This window comes from Cavia porcellus, unplaced genomic scaffold (assembly GCF_034190915.1).
Source record: "Cavia porcellus strain 051 isolate PalLab524CR breed Dunkin Hartley unplaced genomic scaffold, mCavPor4.1 scaffold_17, whole genome shotgun sequence".
Taxonomy (NCBI): domain Eukaryota; kingdom Metazoa; phylum Chordata; class Mammalia; order Rodentia; family Caviidae; genus Cavia; species Cavia porcellus.
The window spans coordinates 3,800,143-3,819,526 of record NW_026947500.1 but is presented as its reverse complement, the minus strand read 5'-3'; the positions used below and the strand labels follow the sequence as shown (position 1 = coordinate 3,819,526).

Here is a 19,384-nt window from a genome sequence, read left to right as displayed (position 1 = left end):
CAAGTGATACCATCCAGTACTTTTTGAAGTGCTACTTGACAGTATACTTATAAAACCGATTGAAATCTCCAGTTCTTTATTCTTTCTTGGCCTCTTCAGTGGACACAACCATAGTTTACCTGCTAATGTCCCTAATAGGTTTCAAATAAGTAAGATCACCATACGTCCACTTTCAAAAGCTTGACCTCTAACATACAATGTCCATGTCTAGAACTAAGGACACTGCTGACCCACAGCCACCCCTGTATGAATTCTGCTATATTAGTGGCACATCCAACAGTTATGTATGTCTTTTTCCCCTGAGAGAGTGGCAGAGAACTGCCACCCCTCACTCCCTGACTTTTTTGGAACAAATGTAAAAAAATTTATATATATATATATTTTTTTTCCTTAATTATATTCTTTCCTTTGGTCCTAGTTCAGAGTTAAAAGTATTCTTGTATGCCTGATATGTCCCTAACTAGGAACTTTAAAGCAAGACATCTCTCCTTCTTTCTCCACTACTGATAAACTAATGACCTGTACAGAACTGATCTCTCTGGAGCTGCGGGGACCTCACTCCTTGCTCTGCACCTCTGCTCCTGGCCCTTTCCCGCATCACCACTACCCTTCCTGCCCTCCTTTCTTTCTTTCTTAAAAGGGCTCTGATGTCTCTCTAGTCCCATTTTAATACCATCAAGCAAATGAGATTTTATTTTTTTCCACACCAAAATCCATCAAAATAATTATCCTGATGAATAAGTAGTAAAAGAAGAAACCAAGCACAGAACCTTAATTTGAAGCTGGTTAGCACAGTCACTGAGAATAAAAGTTTTAGCAATCAGAAAGAAACACAGCTTAGTCCATAATGTCATCAAAATCACAGGCCATCTCTGTCATCTTTCTATATCCAGAAAATAGGACAGTAGTACCATTCTGTTGGGTTGGAGCAAAGATGAAATGAGGTGATTGTCAGAGAAAGCACAGTGTATATCAGAAACCTCTCAGAATCAGACACCCCCTTAATAAACAGTAGCAGTGTAGGGTGCTTGCTACCCTACACTTTATTATTATGATTTCTGAGTTACAAACCTAAAGATGTCTGCCTGAATTTGCTTGCCTGAATATTTATTATTTTCCATGACTGTGCTTGGGGATTTGGCTAAGTGAACAGTGTACGCACTGAGTAATCCTGAAGGGAAGCATCTTCACAGATGACTCACCCAGGGCTCCGATGTTAGCGCTCTTTGATGGTCAATGTCTTTCTTGACCCTCTATTTTTCCTTTAGCTAACAGTAAGTCAGAAGGATCACCTGTGCTCCCCCACGAGCCTTCCAAGGTGAAACCAGAAGAATCCAGAGATATTACCCGACCCAGCCGACCAGCTGTGAGTGCTTTTCTGTCTGAGTTGAAACTCTTAATTTGCCAAAGGACCGACAAATTAAAGTGATGGGGGATACATTCATGATTGTGAACAAAACTGTTGGAGATTAATAGGAAAGAAGCCACACCTCATTATAGAAGAACTGATCAGATCTTGGGTTGTTTCTTCTGCCTTTGGATTATTTTGGTGACCCTCTGAGCCCCTTCAGAGAATAAAACAGGAAGAGAAATAACTCATATTATTCCAAAATTTTGTCTCCACAGTGATGGCATAGTTACTAAATCTGGCAGTCAAGGACATAATGTCTCTTAGTTATTCTTCCCTTTCCAATATTATTTTCCATATAAATTAGCACAGTCATTTTTCTGCTACTTTTCATGTCTTTTGGAACTTGCATATCTTTTATGGGCTGAAACTTCATAAGCATAGTGTCACAGAGGGGCCTGGCAGCTTGAAATCTCGCTTCACTGCTGTAACCTGATGGACCCGAAGTATCTTTTTAAAAAAGGATTAAGAGCATGCAGACTGAAACTGAAAAGTGGAAAATTAATTTGGGATGACTCAGTGTCCACGTACTTCAATTTTCAGAGAATCATTTCTATAAAAATGAATGTAAAGCCTTTTTGGTTTACTCTTTTTTGTTTTCATCTTTACATTTTAAAATTAGGAGGCACGTTGAGTAGCAATGAAGGAGATTCACAGGATTGAAGTTCTCTTTGTCCTTTTGTCTTTATCAATTTTGTACTAACGATTCCTATTTTGTGTCTAACCTGCGTCCTTTCTTCTGGCTTTTCCTCTTCTGTGGATTCTTCTGGATGGGTTCCTCTTACTTCAGAGCTATAAGAAAGCTATAGATGAGGTTAGTATTGCCTCTTTTTGGTCATACTTTCACAAGATTAAATATTAAACTGATTTCCTGCTGTGGAATTTAGAAAAGCAGTCCAGTGGGATCACAGGTTTAAAGCCACTCAGGCTTTGTGAAAAGTTCTAAATGCATGGAATCTGATGACTGTAGTTATGGCTTTAAGGCTGTGGCTTTGCTGAGGACTAGTTTCATGAAATCTGGTCAAAGAAGAGCCCTTTCAATAAAAGCCAGTCTGAGATGCTCAGACCTACCCATGTAAACCTTCCCAACCCTCCCTCTAAATGAGTATGTTGCTTTTCCAATGTTCTTGGCCAACAACAAATATTGATGATTTATTAATGGCACAGTTTCTCCTTCCAGTCCCTTTCCATAGCAAACTTGTACTCTCCAGCTTTACTAGGAGATGGCTCTCAGCAGTTTTACTAAGGAAAAAAAAGAGACATCATTCTGGAGCACTCCAAATTTATAGTGTCTAATTTGTGAACAAGGAGTCATTGGGTATTGTTAGATTAATTTTGTGGGACATTAACACTAGCATCAGTAGCAATATTCACTTGACATAGTGAATCCTGCTGAGTTAAGTGACTTTATTTACTTATCTGTAGAGACAGTTTTCCATTAGAAAAATATATGGCTTTGTCAGTTGTAGGTAGCTTGCTAAGAAGGATGACTGCCTTACTGCTGTTTGTCAGGCCTGCATGAATACACATAGTGAATTTTTTTTTTTTAACAGCCAGGCCTTGCGAAAAGTCCTAAATGCATGGAAGCTGATGACTGTAGTTATGGCTTTAAGGCTGTAGCTCTGCTGAGGACTACTTTTGTGAAGTTACATGGAAAAAGCACTGACTTAGGGGAACAACAAACAGTATTAAAATCTCAGCTTCCCTGATAAATAGCTGGCTAGCGCAAGTCTCAACCTCTTTGGCTAGAATTTCCTCCTCTGTAAAATGAAGATAAAAACACCTGCCCTGCCTCATTTATGATCACTCAAGGTCATGTGTGCAGAAACATTTTATGAACTATGAAGTGTTACAGAAAGCCGAGCTGTTATGATTGGTAAGGTTTGGGCCAGAGACATGGAGCTTTTTTTATGCAGGTGGATAAAGCATGTTTCCTGGCATCTGGTCTTCACTTAACTTTCACCAATGAACCTCACTTTCTGAGAGTTATGACCACCTCACTGTCCAGAGTGACTTAGAAAGTTATTTTCCTGGTTAAAGGATTATTGTTCATAAAGAGATGAGACTCTGCATGTCTACAGTGTATGGATGGGATTTATAGAAAAAGGAAAGGGGTCTTATAATTGCTCTGTGCCAGGGCCGTGCTTATCCCTTTTCCTTATAATAGCAAAGATGGGGCAATTGTCACATCTTTTAAAATCAGCTTTGTCCCAGAACCACTGAAGAAAGAGGTGATTTTCTATATTTTGGATGCCAGTAAAATGGCTATATGTGTGCATAAGACAAAGGAAATGTCAAGTCCAGAAAGTGGCGCAAGACTACCACCTGTGAGGGAAAGGGCTACAGTGGACCTCAGCTGGTTAACCCTGGATATTTAAGCTTTGAGAAAACTGCTCAAAGTTTTGGCATTCTCCATCACACCACACAAAGGCGAAAAGGGACAAGAGTGACATGCATAATTGTAAATAATTAAAGCGGGCTGGATTGTACACACTGCAGTCTCAGGAGCCATGTATGGCTGGAAGAGGCCCTCCAGGTGATGTTCACAGCCTTCCCTCGTGAGCACCACTGATAGACCACTGAGAACGCAGGCTGTACTGGTTTTGCCTAGCCCTGTGGTCCTCAGCCAGAGATGATTCTTTCATCACTCTTCCCTTAGAAGGTTCTTGACAAAGCCTGGAGCCAGTTTTTGTAATCAGAGTTGAGTCTGGAAGGCAGTGGCACTAGCACCTTGTGCAGAGAGTACACAGTGCTGCTAGCCACCCTCCGGTATGTGGAGGCAACAAAGATTTGTACCAGACCTCAAATTCAGTCTCGCCACGGTGGAGAAGCCATGAACTAAAGCTTTCTCTCTTCTCCATTTGTGGGTTTTGACATGGATTGCATCCCCTTGGTGACTAATTGTCATTTAGATAACCCAGTGTTGAGTTGAAATGTCTTAAAAATACTTCTTAAAATATGTTGCTTGTTATTGGTAGTTTAATGATTCAGTTTTTCATAAAAATCAATTTGGGAAGTACCCATTAATTTTTCACTTTCTAAGGGAATATGAGATTTTGCAGAATAGTCTATAATTATTTAATACAACCTTTGAAAAGAAATCTGTTCTACTTTAGCACAATTAAATATGTGACATGACTATTATATGCATAAGAAAACACTGACCTTCCCACTGCTTCTTTGTTAGTGTAAAGGAGTCTGAGAAATTATGGAGTACAGCCATAGATGGGACTGAACTTAAGCAATAACTAGCCCAACTCTTTTTCCCTCACTTGAAGATAAGGAAGTCAAGTGACTTGCTGGGTGTCGTTTTTTAGGTTTCCTTTAAAAAATTCTGATGCATAAGGGGAAAACTAGATTTAAATTATTTAATAATATAATAGATTAAGAAACTAAACTAGAATTTCAATAAACCATATTTTGAAAAAGAAGCCTAAAAGAATACCTTTTTAGACAAGTTATGTGCATAATTTTCAGATTAACTAAGCTCTTTTGAATGAAAAATCGTATCAAGGTAATTCTAAAAAGTGCTATGTCAAAGCCTTTGAATTCAAACCTCATATTTCCACAATTGCTCTACAGTCAAAAAAAACTTAACCATTTTGCCATATTTTTTTTTTAGTCATGCATTCTCAAATATTTTTACACTAAGTAGCAGTTTTGTTTCCCCTTTTTAATACTTTTTAGCTTCAGGCTTAGACAGCCAATCAGTAAATTACTGGAGAGCTCATTGTATGGAGAAAATTGTTATTGTTAGAAAATAAAATACACGCAAATGGATCTGAGTATGTCCACTTTCTATAACTGTGCTATTGTAAATTTTTCCATAGTGAATGGATAAGAAATGCAACTTCAATAAAACACATAGGTTATTGGCAACGAAGATTAATTTTCTTTGGGGTTGTTACTTTTGATCATTGTTGACATTATTGTTATCTTGAGATTTTCCTATGTATCACATCCTCCAAGCTGTTACTAATTAAACTCAAAAATAATCTACAATTATTCCTGTGTTCCAGAAAATAACATTTACTATTACAGAAGCAAAAAATTCTGATTAAACATGAAATTATAAAGCAGGGTAAAACTTTAAAGTGTTTCTAAATACGGGGTAGTGTTTAGGAAAATGTAGGTCCTTTTTAAGATGTAAACATTTCCTTAAATCAATGAGCTATGGACTAGTATATTTCTAAATAATTTTGTTTTTTAAAAAATCTTTTGTCTTTTTTAAAATTTTTGAAATGTCAAAACAAGGAAAAACTAAACCTTGGGGGAAAATATATCATTAATTTAAATAAATCATAGCTAATAGTATTATATTTTACTCATTATTGAGAAGAAATTATTTCAAACCATATTCTCTCTTTAACTGATAAAATATATTCAAATGACAAGTAACATTTTTATACCTATTTACATTCTTTGACAAGACTTAACCTGGTCTTAACATATAAAAATCAAAATATAAATCAGATTTTCTAATTTGTTACTATTTTACTAACTTGGAAGATTATAACATCTTTTTCTTTCATAGGCTTAGCAAATATTTGGACTATATGTTCCCATGGTGCTCAAGTGTAACATCCTCTGTGCTTTCTTTTCCATTTGATGGAGATAAGCCCTAGCAATTACCAAGAGGAAATAAGTAAAAAGCTGAAATCTGGGTATTAGCTTTGCCTATTTTGCCCCATTGGCAAAGAAACCAGATGTAAGTTTACATAAAATTCTCTGTGACAATTTTCCTTTTATTTAATAGTTTATATTTTATGTAAATACCATTGAGCCTTTTTAATAAAACTGTTTTCACTTGCACGGATAGAGTATGTCCACTGAGTCTGAGGCCAGGCATTTGAGTGAATATGTGCATATGGAAAATCCCCAAGTGCATTTGTGTATAAAATGCAGTTTGAATTTCAGAAGCTTCTCTTTTCCAAGGGCTTCATTTGACATTAAGTCATCACTGCTTTCCCTGTGATTTTTATGAAATTAGAAAGAAATGACTCCTTCAGTTAATACCTTCTACTTCCTAAATTTCAACTGAAAGACCCGATATGTTTCCTCCCCTAATTTTAACCAAAATAGCTGTGCCTGGCATGTATTTGGCACTAGAAAAACATGATGGTTTTGTTCTCCTTTCAGAGTAAAATTATAATTACAATGTTAACTATACCATTGATCACAGTTTTTCTTCTAAGTGATTGGGATAGTCTACTTAACATCCTGTAGGTCACGTTGATTAATCTCGTATCAGGTGAATTGGACAGATGTATTTCTGGACTGAAATAAAGAGAGAATATGGCCATAAGAAAATGCAGGATTTAGCAGTTTTTCAATGAGTGTCTTTCTCCCTCATCCCCTGTCTCTCACTGAATGCTCTGATTCCCACATGGGTCACTAAATAGGGAGAAATGGTAAGATGATATCAAATTGCTTTTTCCTCATTTGCATGCTGTGTGCCATGGGCAGGTTAACCCATGCAAATTAGAGCGGCCATGCTTCTGCAGAACTGCTTCCCTCTGCCTTGCTCTGAAAGCATGGTAGTCAGATATTCAGCACACTGCCTGCAATGTGCCTGGTGATTAAATACCACATCATCACATCCATAAGGCTAAAGGTTTCATCATACTCGTGGAAAACTGAAAAATTATCTCTTCCTTTGGGTGTTTGCACATTCATTTCAGTGTTCTTTGCCAGGGTTTCTGCCAGGTGATTGGAATTTATAACTTATTTTGGAAGAGATCTCTCTCTCTCTCTCTCTCTCTCTCTCTCTCTCTCTCTCTCTGTTCCTTTTGATTAACTCAGCTCTGTGGCTATAATTTCAGTGGCAGTAGGCTTTGGGGTGGGCCATCATTTGATGTGGTGCCTCTGCTCTCCAGGGAATGATGACACACTAAATGAACTTTGAAAATTGCTCTGTTCTATGACTGATGCTAGATGTTGTTACAATAGCAATCCTAAGATGGGAAAGGCCATCACCATGGCTTGGGCAGGGGTCCCAGAATCCTGGACAACAATTTTTAACCCCTTGTATTTCCATTAATTTTGAAGGTGATGAACTTCACCTTCTCAAACTAAAATGAAAGAACAATGTTTGCATATACGTGTATGCACACAATACAGCATACACATACATACGTACATATATCAGACAGAAGAGTCTCAGTCTAGCTATTGGTTTTGAACAAAGTTTAAATGGAATTCATCTTTCTATTCTAGCTTCTACACGCTACAAACATCGTTTTCTTAGTTCCATGCAGTAACTATGTTTGTCACACTTCTCAATAGAGCTTTTTTTCTTGTGCTTAAGCTGGAGCACTGACTTGCTGAGAGATGTAACTTGGGTCATACCTACAGTTCGTGTGCTAAACAAACTTTCCTCTTATAGGATCTGACGGCATTAGCCAAAGAATTAAGAGAACTGCGGATTGAAGAAACAAACCGCCCACTGAAGAAGGTGACTGATTATTCCTCCTCCAGTGAAGAGTCAGAGAGTAGTGAGGAGGAGGAGGAAGATGGAGAGAGCGAGACCCACGATGGGACAGTGGCTGTCAGTGACATACCCAGACTCATGTAAGAGGATGATTTTCAATTTCTCTCTTTCTTTCTTCCTTCCTTCCTTCCTTCCTTTCTTTCTTTCTTTTCTCTTTTTCTTTTCTTTCTTTTTCTCTCCTTCTCTCTTTCTCTTTTCTTTTTTTCTTTCTTTCTTTCTTTGAATCTCAAAAACAGTCTGTGCTGCCTAGGCTGACCCCAAAATCCAAAGCTCAGAATCCTTCAGTCTGCAGAGTAGCTGGAACTGCAGGAATGTGCCACTGTGCCCAGCTGTAGACTACTTCTTAAATGTAGGCCAGGAACGGACTAGGCCTCCAAAATAAAAGGACAAGAAATATGAACTAAATGTAAATTGCTATGGGCCACTGGCAAGAAAAATTGATTTTGAGGACTTGAGTTCTTACTGCATCATAGTTATGTAACAGATCTCTCTCCACAGAGATAATCATTTAGAAAACATAGCTCTTCTATGACTGTTACGCTTTTCCAGCTCATTGCCATTGTACTGACTGTCCTTCTGGTAACTGTTCCTTGTTTCTTCTCATCTCCAAGGAAAACAGTGTTGATAGCTAGACAGTTGGCATGTGCCTTTTCCCCTTGAACTGAAAGAGTGAAATGATAAACAGTAAAACCTAGGGATTATAAACAATGACAGGAAACATGTGTTCCCTCATCACCACTGCTACAATAAGTAAGGAAAAGAGCACATGACGGTCTGGGTTCGCATCCCAACCAAAGAAGTAGGCAGCAGTCATTCAGAGAAACATCCATGTAGTGTGAATAGACCTGCTGTGGTTTTCTACTTCCTCTTCTATGTTGTCTGTTTCACCTGATGCTTTTTTCTGTGGCTAGTTTCTGGATCATATTTTCTGGTACTCTCTCAGCAGTCTTCTTTTTGTATATTTGTAGCTATATCTATCCTACCCCTCTTTTCTTTGGTAGCTATAACCTTTACTTTCTCCTTTTTCTTGTTTTGTAAATGTAAGCAAGAAACCACTGTTTTCTCTCTGTCTCTCTGTCTCTCTCTCACTGGAATGGTTCCTGCGAGAATTGCCCTGATCTTATATTGTTTCCCTAACTGATCCCCCAAATAAACTCAAGAGTTTATTTCTCTGATTCACCATAGCTCTGCTAGAATGCATTGCTAACTTCTCCAGCTTCATTGTTCATTTATATCCATTACTTTGGTTTAGCAATGTAATCACCAGACCATATTTATTCCGTATAGAGAAGATACCATAAGGCTACATATTAAGGTACTGTCCAGGGATTAGAGAAGGGCTAATGAGTCTTCAGAGGACGTCATCCATTGATTAACCATTGTTACATGCAAACAATTCTAAGAGACAAGCCCAGTTATCATTGCTAAAAATCCAACCTGTTATTTTCTGCTGGCCCCCTAGTTATTGACAACCATAAATATGCTAAAATGTGACATTTTTAAACAAATTATACTAAATTACTCTTTTAACAGCAAATAAAATTGTTCTAAAGGCAAAAATCACTAATCCAGAAGATTTTTGTAAAACGTGCTGGCCTTTTCAGTTTCTATCTTGATTCAGCATTGCTTAATCCTTCTAACAGATGTTCAGAATTCCCTTTAAGCATGGGACATTCAAACTATCCAAATAAGAATAATTATAAAAGATGGTAAAAATTCCTATTATGGGTTAGGCACCATGCTGAGGACTTTGAGACATTCAAATGTACATCTTTGTATTTCGCCTTTAAAAAATTTATATCCTAGTTGGAAAGAGGCAAATTTTACATACGAAAATTGCAGGCTAATATAAACATTTAGAAGCATAGCCAATTTGAGAAGAAATGTGATATAACACTTGGTTTTTAAAGTTTCTGATCAATTTTTTTTTTCAAATCTATGAATGGTGGTCCCCCTCCTCCATCTAGAGACAGATCTGGAACTTTGGCCCACTTGCAGAAAAATACCCACCTTTCTAAAAGTTCCCTGAACAAACCATGTTCAGTACTATCCGGTCAGTTTAGGAGTCAGCTGCTCAAAATCCCATCTGCAGAGACACAGTCTGTGCCTCCTTTTATGCTGCTAGGGTATCTCTTGCCTTCCCACATTTTCATGTAGTGCAAGGTATATAAACAGAGATGGGTAAGACCCTCAAAAGTATCACAGCCCAGAGAGGGCGAGAAATGCATAATACATAATCTTTTACATACTGTGCAGGATGTCTGGAATAGAGTGGGTTGTTAGTGACTATGATTTTCATTTAATTATGATGATGTGAAACATGGGATGGTATTAAAATTCTAGATGTAAGGAAGAGTTGAAGTAATGGGACAGAAAGATGAGTTTGGTGGAGATGTAGGGAATTAGAAGTAGGAAAACTAGCCCAACAAATAGCCACTGGGAACCGATGACAGTGTTTCAAGCCGAAAAATGACATAATCAGTGCTATGTATGAGGAAGATTATTTCAGCAAGATGATTTGGAAAGAGAACAAATGATTCACTGGTAAAGCATTTCAGGGGAGCTTTTCTATAGTCCAAGTAAGAGATAATGAACCGAAGCTATCAGAGGAGGCAAGATTAACATGATTCTTGAAAGATAGGTAAATAGATTAAAATATTCATCTAGTAAAAAAATTTAAAATATATTATCAAATATGTCATATAGTCAGGGAAAAAAGGACACAAATGTAATGTGTGTGCTTACTCCAATTTGGTCATTGCTACATATGATGGATTTTTATATACATATAAAACAGATAGTATTTTTTCCTCTAACTTGCCAGTTGTATGCCTAAGAAATTTCATATTATTAAAAATCCATCACAAGACAGTTACTTTTTTAGGAATATACTACTTAGGGACAAAAGTGCTTTTTAAATAAATTGTATTACTTTTCTTTTAAATAAACCTTTGTATTTGTTGCTATATTTTTTAGAACTGAAAATAAAAATATATTGTAGTAGGTTGCTCTCACCAAATATACCTAAAAGAACTTCATAGAAATGGAGCCCCAATCTGAGCAATTATTTTGAAGATAACAATATGCAATTTAGTAACTAGCCTGTTCTGAAATCCCTATATCATTTCTATTGTTTTGTTTTTCTTTTAATCTCTTTAAAATAAAAAAATGTTTTTAAAAAAGAAAGAAAGAAAGAAAGAAATGGAGCCCCAGCCTTTTAAGCAATCTACTGTAGATGCCAGTATTCAAACATACAGCTTTTCCTGTGTGCACGTTAATGTCTGTTCTATAAAGTGTAGTCTGTGGTGTGCACATAACTTTGCATTCTCCAGCCAATTGTACTATGTCCCAGTACCTCATGCCTAGAAAAATAATGAGTGGAGGGAAATAGACTACGATTATAGAATAAGCTCCTCAGGTTTATACAATTACAAGGGAATTTTATTTTATGCATATTTGCAAATATGATATACATAAACTACTTTTAAACAAGAACAAATAAAAACTTCGTAGAATAGGAAGAAGGAAGGAAACGTAAGTTGATTTGCATCGTACCAAGCCAGGCAGAGGGATCCTTTTGTATTTCTTCCCTCAAATACCAGCATGTGCTTTAAGGCACAGTCGTGATCAGTGGGACCATCTACTCCAGCGCAGTCCGTGAATTTCATTCTCACAAAATGGCATCTAAACAGCCAAAGCTGCATATATTTGTGTTCCCTCCTTTCCTGTCTCACTAAAGAGCCGTGATTCTGGTCCCATGGCCTGCCTCTGGGCTGCAGTAGCCCTTCTCTTGCCCCAGGTTCTCTGGTCTCCTGGCCTTTGTTCAGGCTCTGGCCTGATTAATGTTGGAGATGTGTGGCTGAACCTGCTTCACCTCTAATTATCTGTGATCCATTGTGTCACTTGGGCCCATGCTTTCCTCTGACAGCCTTCAGCCAAACTGACGCCTTCATCAACCCTGTCCTTTTCCAGCTGTGCGCCTTTCCTTGGGATGCTCCCTCCCTCTGTCCACCTTTCTCACTGATGACCTGCTTTGTCTTTGAGTGTATTTGGGATGCTTTATGCTCTTATCGATGCTAAGTTCTTTGGGACCATTCTTAGTTCAGTTTTTATATCTACTTCCCAATGCCAAACCAAGGACCTTACAGATAGCAGGTGCTCCATAAGCATGTAGAAAATTAAATTAAATCAATACCTCCAGGAACACTTTCACAAATCCAATCAGAGGAAATTATTGTTCTAAACCTGCAGCCTAATTACAGTAAATGTCCTGTGGTTTCCCTTCAACTCAGTGAAGGTTTTTGTTTTGCTTGTTTTGATTTGATTATTTTTTTTACAAACCTTTGTTTCTCACAAGGCTTTATAAGATGTGGACAACTAATTTTTCCTACTCAGTTTCTCTACTGGAAAAATAATGTTCAGAAAAAAAGCTTGCCTTAACTATAACATGTTTTAGTTGCTGCTTTGCCTTGGTGAAGTTTTTTAAACTGCCTTTTCCAGCCCTTTTACTGATAGACTTACATTGTAGAATACCTGTAGATGTATAGAAGATTGAGGAGATACAACTGAGGATTCCTTGTTAGTGCACCCACCACATCCCCCCACTTGCAGTTTCCTCTGTTGTTAACATTGCATCTTAGTATGACACATCAGTTACAAGGAATGACACAATGTTATAAGCAATGACCCAATACTGATAAATTATTAACTATAGGTTTTGGCTTATTCAGATGTTCTTAGTTTTTAGCTTAATGTTCTTTTTTTCTTCCAGGATCCCATCCAAGCTACCACGTTGCATTCAATTATCATAGTTACTTATACTCCTTCTGGCTATGACAGTTTCTCAGACTTTCCTTGCTCTGATGATCTTTGCAGTTTTGAGGCGTGCTGATCAGATGTATGCTATAATACCCCATCCTGGGATTTCCAAGCTTATCTAGGTCAATGTCTGTCTCCTCTCACCCTATCATTCTCACTTCAGGTGCTCATACATGTGTAACAATCAGATTCTCTGGCACAGTCAACATCTTTTCCTGAGATCCTCCACCCTCCTTACTGATGTTTTTTTTTTTAAACTTATACACATTAAGGTTTACTATGCACTGTGAAGTTCTATGATGTATCTGACCAGTTTTTCATTCTCCTGTAATTACCTAATTGTAAAAATTAGGCACATTCTAGTGAACCCAAATTTTCAGGACATTTAAACATGCTAAAACTTACTTTTATAGCTGATCACTCATCAATCTGCAGAAGAGCTATTTTGACAATAAGCTTGAATGAAATTTCCAGTAGCAGCATTAAACAAGAACTTCAGTGATATAATAAACATTTACCAAGCCACACGGCGCTTGGTACCGGAATTACCACGCTAATTGGACCTGATCACTACAGGCCCATGGATTAAGCATGGTGGTCCCACCGATAAGAGATACACAGAGATCAGGGGGAGCAGAGTACAGGTAGACTTGAATCTTCCCCATGTGCTGGGATGGGTTTAGGAGGCCTGAACTGAGGCAAAAAGGAGGATTTAATCAGGAGAAAGCAGAGAGTAGAAAGTCCTACCAAGTAAAAAGGACAGACTAAAATCACGAAGAATTTTATAGCATAATGTATATAGGAAACTACTATAAGCTAAATGTTACTGGTTAAGAGTGGCAGGGGATTTGATTTAAAAACTGGGTTAGAGAAATAGGCAAGGACCAGAAAAAAGGCCTTGCAGCCACATTAAGGAACTTCATGTTCATCCTGCAGTTAATAGAGAGCTACTGAGGGTTGAAAACAGAAAAACCAACAAAGTCAGATTTCTGCTTATGAGAGTTCATTTTGCAACTGTGTGGAATGAATATGAGGGAAACGAATAGAAATGGAGAGAGGACAGCAAGGAGGCTGTTGTCAGGTGAGAGAGGAAGCAGACCTCACTGGGAAAGTCACCAAAATGTTTGGGACATGCTTAGGAGTTAATCAGAAGAAGGATCAAAAGAAGTCCAGAATGGCTATGGAGTTTCCAGCAGATAATAAATGGCTTGTAATGCCGCTCACTTAGATCAGCGAGACAGGACAGAGATGATGATCTCAATGGCCACCCAGGTAGAAAAATCCAACAGGAAGCTGAGTGAGTAAGTCACGGAGTAAAGAGATTAGCTATGTTTATTTAGATTTGTTCTGTAAATGAGTGATGACTATAATAATGTCATAGATAAGAAAATGCCAGAAGGTTGTGTGGAGTGATGCAGAATACTGGAGATACCTCACATTTAAGGAGAGCCCAGGAAGGAAACAGGCAGGGTAAAGGAGGGGTAAAAAGAAATCTGAGGAATCTTACATATCACAAAAACCAGGGAACAAGGAAGACAGAGGGGAATGATTTACAATAATAGACATAAGGACGTTTCCTCTGTGATGTAAAAATGGCCTGCATTCCCTAAAACATGCACTGTGGCCTGTGCCTTATCTTTTTAAGGAAATGTATAGAGAGGTGATTTGGAACATGTAAAAATTTGTGGGTAAGAATCAAAAGTCATTACCTTGTATCATACAGAATGGTAGCAGTGATATGAATGGTGCGTGCAGTGTAAGTACAGAGAATAAATATGTACAAATACCAATCCTACAGAGAAGATGAGTTTAGGTTATCTAAGAGGAAATGCTTACCACTGTAGAAGCAAATCAACTACAGAAGAAATACATATTACCTTTTATTCAACATAAAGGGTATTACCAGTAGAAATAATATAAAGTGAAACTCAAAACTGCCAAAATTGCTCACCATTAAAAATGAAAAAAGATGATGTAGTTCTGGCTTGTAAAATTCAAAATATAACAGTTGACCCATGGAAAATAGTTACAGTAAAAATACAGTAGTAGCAGAAGCCTCTGAAAAATTATATAAATAAAAATATTGTATCAAATCTTTGTTATAAAATTCTATGGGAAAGAGACTCATGATGATTGTTTTAGTAAAACAAATAATCAAAATGGAAAAATTGGGGAAATATTTTAATTGAAATAACAAAAATGAATTGAGGAATTATCTTGCTGAAATTAGTTTTGAAAATACTTTTTTTGGGTTTTTTTTTTTGTCTTTTTACTTTTTTCATAGTAATTCAACCATACATATTTTTTATTAAAATGATAATGTAGGTTCAGACATTATCAGGATAGAAAGGATGAGAAGCCAAAAATATCCTTACCTGCTGGATTTAATGGGATTCTCTGTGGTAATGGAGAACCAGACTGTACAGTGTCAACCTGGCAGAGGCCACCAAGTCAACCTGAACACCTGGCAGTGGCAAAAAAAAAAAAAAAAAAAAAAAAAAAATGGCTAACTGACAAGGAAGAGAAAGGATTCCTTATCTGGAAGGCCCTTGTTATTTGTGTCAGTTACTGATTTATTGGCTTTACCTTATCTTGTCTCAAATAAGAATTAAACACAACTAAAGAAAGATACAAATAAAATTAAATTTCAAATAAATGAGTAAAGAAATCATAGTTTTGAGATCTATTGTGATTTTCTAATCTATCAATATGCCAGAAATAATTGCAACAATTTCTTTTTCTATGTCTTTGAAACACTATTAATACATCCTTTCTTGGGCTGATATACTAAAAATAAAATCCTTGGTTAAAATTTCTTCCCAAACACATCAGTTCTAGCCAATTTAGATTAACTCCATCCACTGCTCCAGTTTAGTAATTTCTATATAAATACCCTGTTATACATTTCCTTCTCTGGACTCACCTTCATTGTTTTTACTGTGTTTCAGATGAAAATCCTTGAACTATGTCTGCTCTGCTCCAAAGATGACATAAATCTGATCTATTTCTTGCTTCTTGGAGTGAATCTTTCATCAGGTTCTTAGACTTTAATAGGATCCAAAAGACCACAGATATTTTCAAATATTTTAAAAACAATTAAAGTATAAAATGATTTTTTAAAACTATAGTTAATACACCTAAAATAAAATAAGCTTTGACATCTTGCTTTTTTTAATTATTTTTTTAAAGGGCAAAATGCTATACTTTTTGTTCTATTTTAGCATTGAGGCGAGTAGATCACAGATTTGAGTCAGCCAACACTACTTAAAAAGAGTCGATCTCCAAATAAAAAATAATTTTAAAAAGGCATGGAATGTAGCTCAGTGCTCCCTGGGTTCAGTCTCTTGTATTGGTAACATAGCATTGTGAAATAGCATTGTAACCAGAAATCATAAAAATTGAAACCACATCACCTAGCTGGTTCTCACTTTCCAAACTTTCTAAATCTGAGAATTCCTGTGTTGTGCACTTATAGCACTGCAGATTATTGGTGGTCCAGGAAGCTTATGTGGATAGTCGGCTCTTAAGGAGTCCTGATGTGTGCTTTGTGCCACAGGATTCAGGAAAGTTGGTCTGTATTCCCAGGAAGTGTATCCACATCCCATTACTTTTTCCTATAATATTTTCAGCACAATAATGGAGGGGGGAAACTATATACCACCATATAGGGTTAATTCTAAGGTTTTTAGAAATACTAAGTACTATTTGGATTAAATACCCCAGTTCACCGATTCTCCAATGATCCAGAATGAACCTGAATGTTGTTAATTGATATTTCTTTATAAGTAGTAGAAGCCTCATTATCTAATAATTATTCTTTGTATTCCTGCTATGTACTAAACTCTGTACTAGGTCCTGGACACAAAATGATGGGTAAAGATAAGAAATCTAGTTTCACAAACACATTCTAATGACAGAGAAGGAAAACATGAGGAGAGAATAAGACAAAGAATTATGCATTGTGATGAAAAAGAAGGATCAATAGAAAAAGAGGGACAAGTGACATAAGATGTAAACAGTTGAAAGCAAAAGCTTCTCAAAGAAAGCATAGTGGGATATATTATAGTAGCTTTTTTGTTTTCCTATTAACCTGACTTGAACCCCAGTATTGCTCTTCCCATCTTATTCTGTCTGATTTTACTATATTCTATTTTGTTTGATAATATCAAGTTTAAGGGTATAGGCAACCACTTTGAAGGCAATAAGATTTACTATGTTGCCCATTATAGTTTGACTATTATCTTCTTTTGAAGTCCTGTATGGTCTCCAGTGTAGGCTTTATTGGTCTTGTTCTGTACTGTTTTGACCAATTCTATTATACCTGATGATATAGGCAACTCATTTTAAAAATAGCAAGAGGCACAATGGTAACCACTTTTGATTACCTTTGCATCATGTACTATGCCCATCCTTCTGTTCTGACTCTGTTTGGTTTAGTCACATTTGGTTTTATTCTCTTCAAAAAAAAGTAATAAGAACTGTGGGAGTAATAAAACCCAAAAAGTGTAATTGTCATTGTAAAAAAGAGAGGAAAGGAAGGTGGTCTAAGGTATATAACTGCATGTATGTTTGAGCGTGTAGGATGGAAAACCATATTACTGAGCTTTTGTTGGATCATTGAACGAAACTGTCTGCAATCTCACTGTATGAATGTCCACTTTATATGCTTTAATTTTATAATTTGGACAACTGTTTCTAAGATGACAATATGTAACCTATAAAACTAGTGATTTCTTACTGTATATATTTTTCTTGAAATTCTGTATTACTTGTACCCTTTTACTGCTTTGTTTTTTAATTTCCTTTCTTTTTTCTCTTTAAATTAAAAAAAAAAAAAGATGAAGCCAGGTGAATGAGAGGAGACTAGTCAAAAGCCGGGTGGAAAAGATTTGGGGCAGTAGAAACAACAGGTGCAATGCAGATCAGGTGACTGCGGCCCAAAGAGGAAGTGAGAGTAGGGGGAGGTGCTCTGGAGCCTGGTAGACCCCTGTGGTGTCTTCCATGGAGAGCAGCAAGCTCAGCTCACTCCAGCTACAGAGAGAATAGGTCAGGAGTAGAACCCCAGTTTAGGCATTAATGAACTAAAATTAATATGGAATGTACTTAGGTTACTTAAATGTACACTTAAAATAGTTAAAGTGATAGATTTTGTGTGTATTTATGTGTATTTCACTACATATGGACAGGAAATGGTATTTGCTAAATATGCATCACCATGAATATTGTTTCTTCCTATCTCAGACCAACTGGAGCTCCAGGAAGCAATGAGCAGTACAATATGGGAATGGTGGGAACACATGGGCTGGAGACCTCTCATGCAGACACTTTTAGCAGTAGTATTTCAAGAGAAGGAACCCTGATGATTAGAGAGGTAAGTTGATATAACAACTGTGTAGAGCAAGTGCTTTTCTTAAGTGGTTTTTATATTAGAGCTTTTACAGAGAATGCTTATGCATGTATTTTAGGCTTTGGGAATGAGGGGAAAACCTGTGCTTCTACATGGTTGAATGATTTTAATTGTCTACTAGTTTCTTTCCTGTGTCCTTCTAAGATTTTGCAGTGTGACTTAATTATATTAGTCTAAATTCTTCAGTAAGGACTATGCAAAGCAGAATATAAAATTTGAGCCTGAGGATATAAAATGGCAAGCCCAGATGTTTCCTACAACAGGAAAGCAGAAATGAATGGTCTCTCTGAATACCATCAGGGATTTTAGCCTTCCCTCACCGCATGGTTTTATCCTCAAGAATCTCATGTGGAAAATGCCCCGTAGTTCCAAGAAATAGTACCATCTTATCTCATTAAATTAACATTTAAAAAGAATAAAGAAACATACATATCTGCTTTAAAAGGTATCTTAGTTCTTTGAGTGATTTTTAAACTCCAGAAACATGATTTCTTTTGGTGAGAGGCACATGAGGTCTTTCATCTGCCCTTCCAAGGTCAAATAGCTTCCCATGCATCTGTGCCAACCAACAGCATCCTGACAAACTAAACTCTGTCCTCTTCTTCTTCATCATCAACATGCATGCTGGAGAGGTCTTTATTTAGAAGGGAAATAGTGGGCAGTTAGCCTTGGTCAAATGTTACCTGACCTCTCCCTGCACCTGTTTTGTCATAAATAATAGTATAAAATATCGTAAGTAATGGCAGAGGACTTATAAAATGGTTTAGAACATTAAATGAATGAGTAAATAAATATAAAAGTTCAGTAAACTTTACCTATTTTATTTTATTTCACTCCCCATAAATTTAATTCTCCTTCATTTCTTATCACAACCCATCTTCACTCTGAAACATAAACATGTATTTATTGTCTTATCAATCTGCTCTTCAGCCAGGAGACTATGGGAAACCCTAATGACAGAAAGGAAACCCTAAAGACAAAAAATTTGCTCTGCAGAAAGGCAGAAGATTTCTCATTTTTGTAAGAGAGGAAGGAACTGTAGTTTGGAAATAAATACAGTCCTTGAAGTAATCATTGACAGCGGAGCTATAACTAGAAGACTAATTCACAAAACAACTTTCTAGAATTTCATTTTATGGCCACCTCAGATCTTTCAAGTAGGCTTTAAAGAATCCTTTCACGTATGCCTGGAATGAGAAATGGACTTGACTGCTGAAGTTGACATTGTGTAGTACAGGAATATAAATCTCCCACATGGCGA

The 19,384-nt window shown here is 36.8% G+C and overlaps 1 protein-coding gene across 10 annotated transcripts in view; it reads left to right on the top strand.

Annotated features, from left to right (window-relative positions):
* The window catches only part of Tnik (TRAF2 and NCK interacting kinase), a 375,608-nt gene that overhangs the window by 325,388 nt on the left and 30,836 nt on the right, over nt 1-19,384 (top strand). For 7 of the 10 annotated variants that reach the window (XM_013145513.3, XM_063227156.1, XM_013145515.3 and 4 more), the window contains 4 exons: nt 1,269-1,366; nt 2,199-2,222; nt 7,794-7,978; nt 17,958-18,087. In XM_013145513.3, coding sequence (XP_013000967.1) covers nt 1,269-1,366; nt 2,199-2,222; nt 7,794-7,978; nt 17,958-18,087 — 437 coding nt within the window. The remainder of the gene's footprint in view (nt 1-1,268; nt 1,367-2,198; nt 2,223-7,793; nt 7,979-17,957; nt 18,088-19,384) is intronic. The other 3 variants (XM_013145516.3, XM_013145512.3, XM_013145514.3) reach the window with 1 other exon arrangement.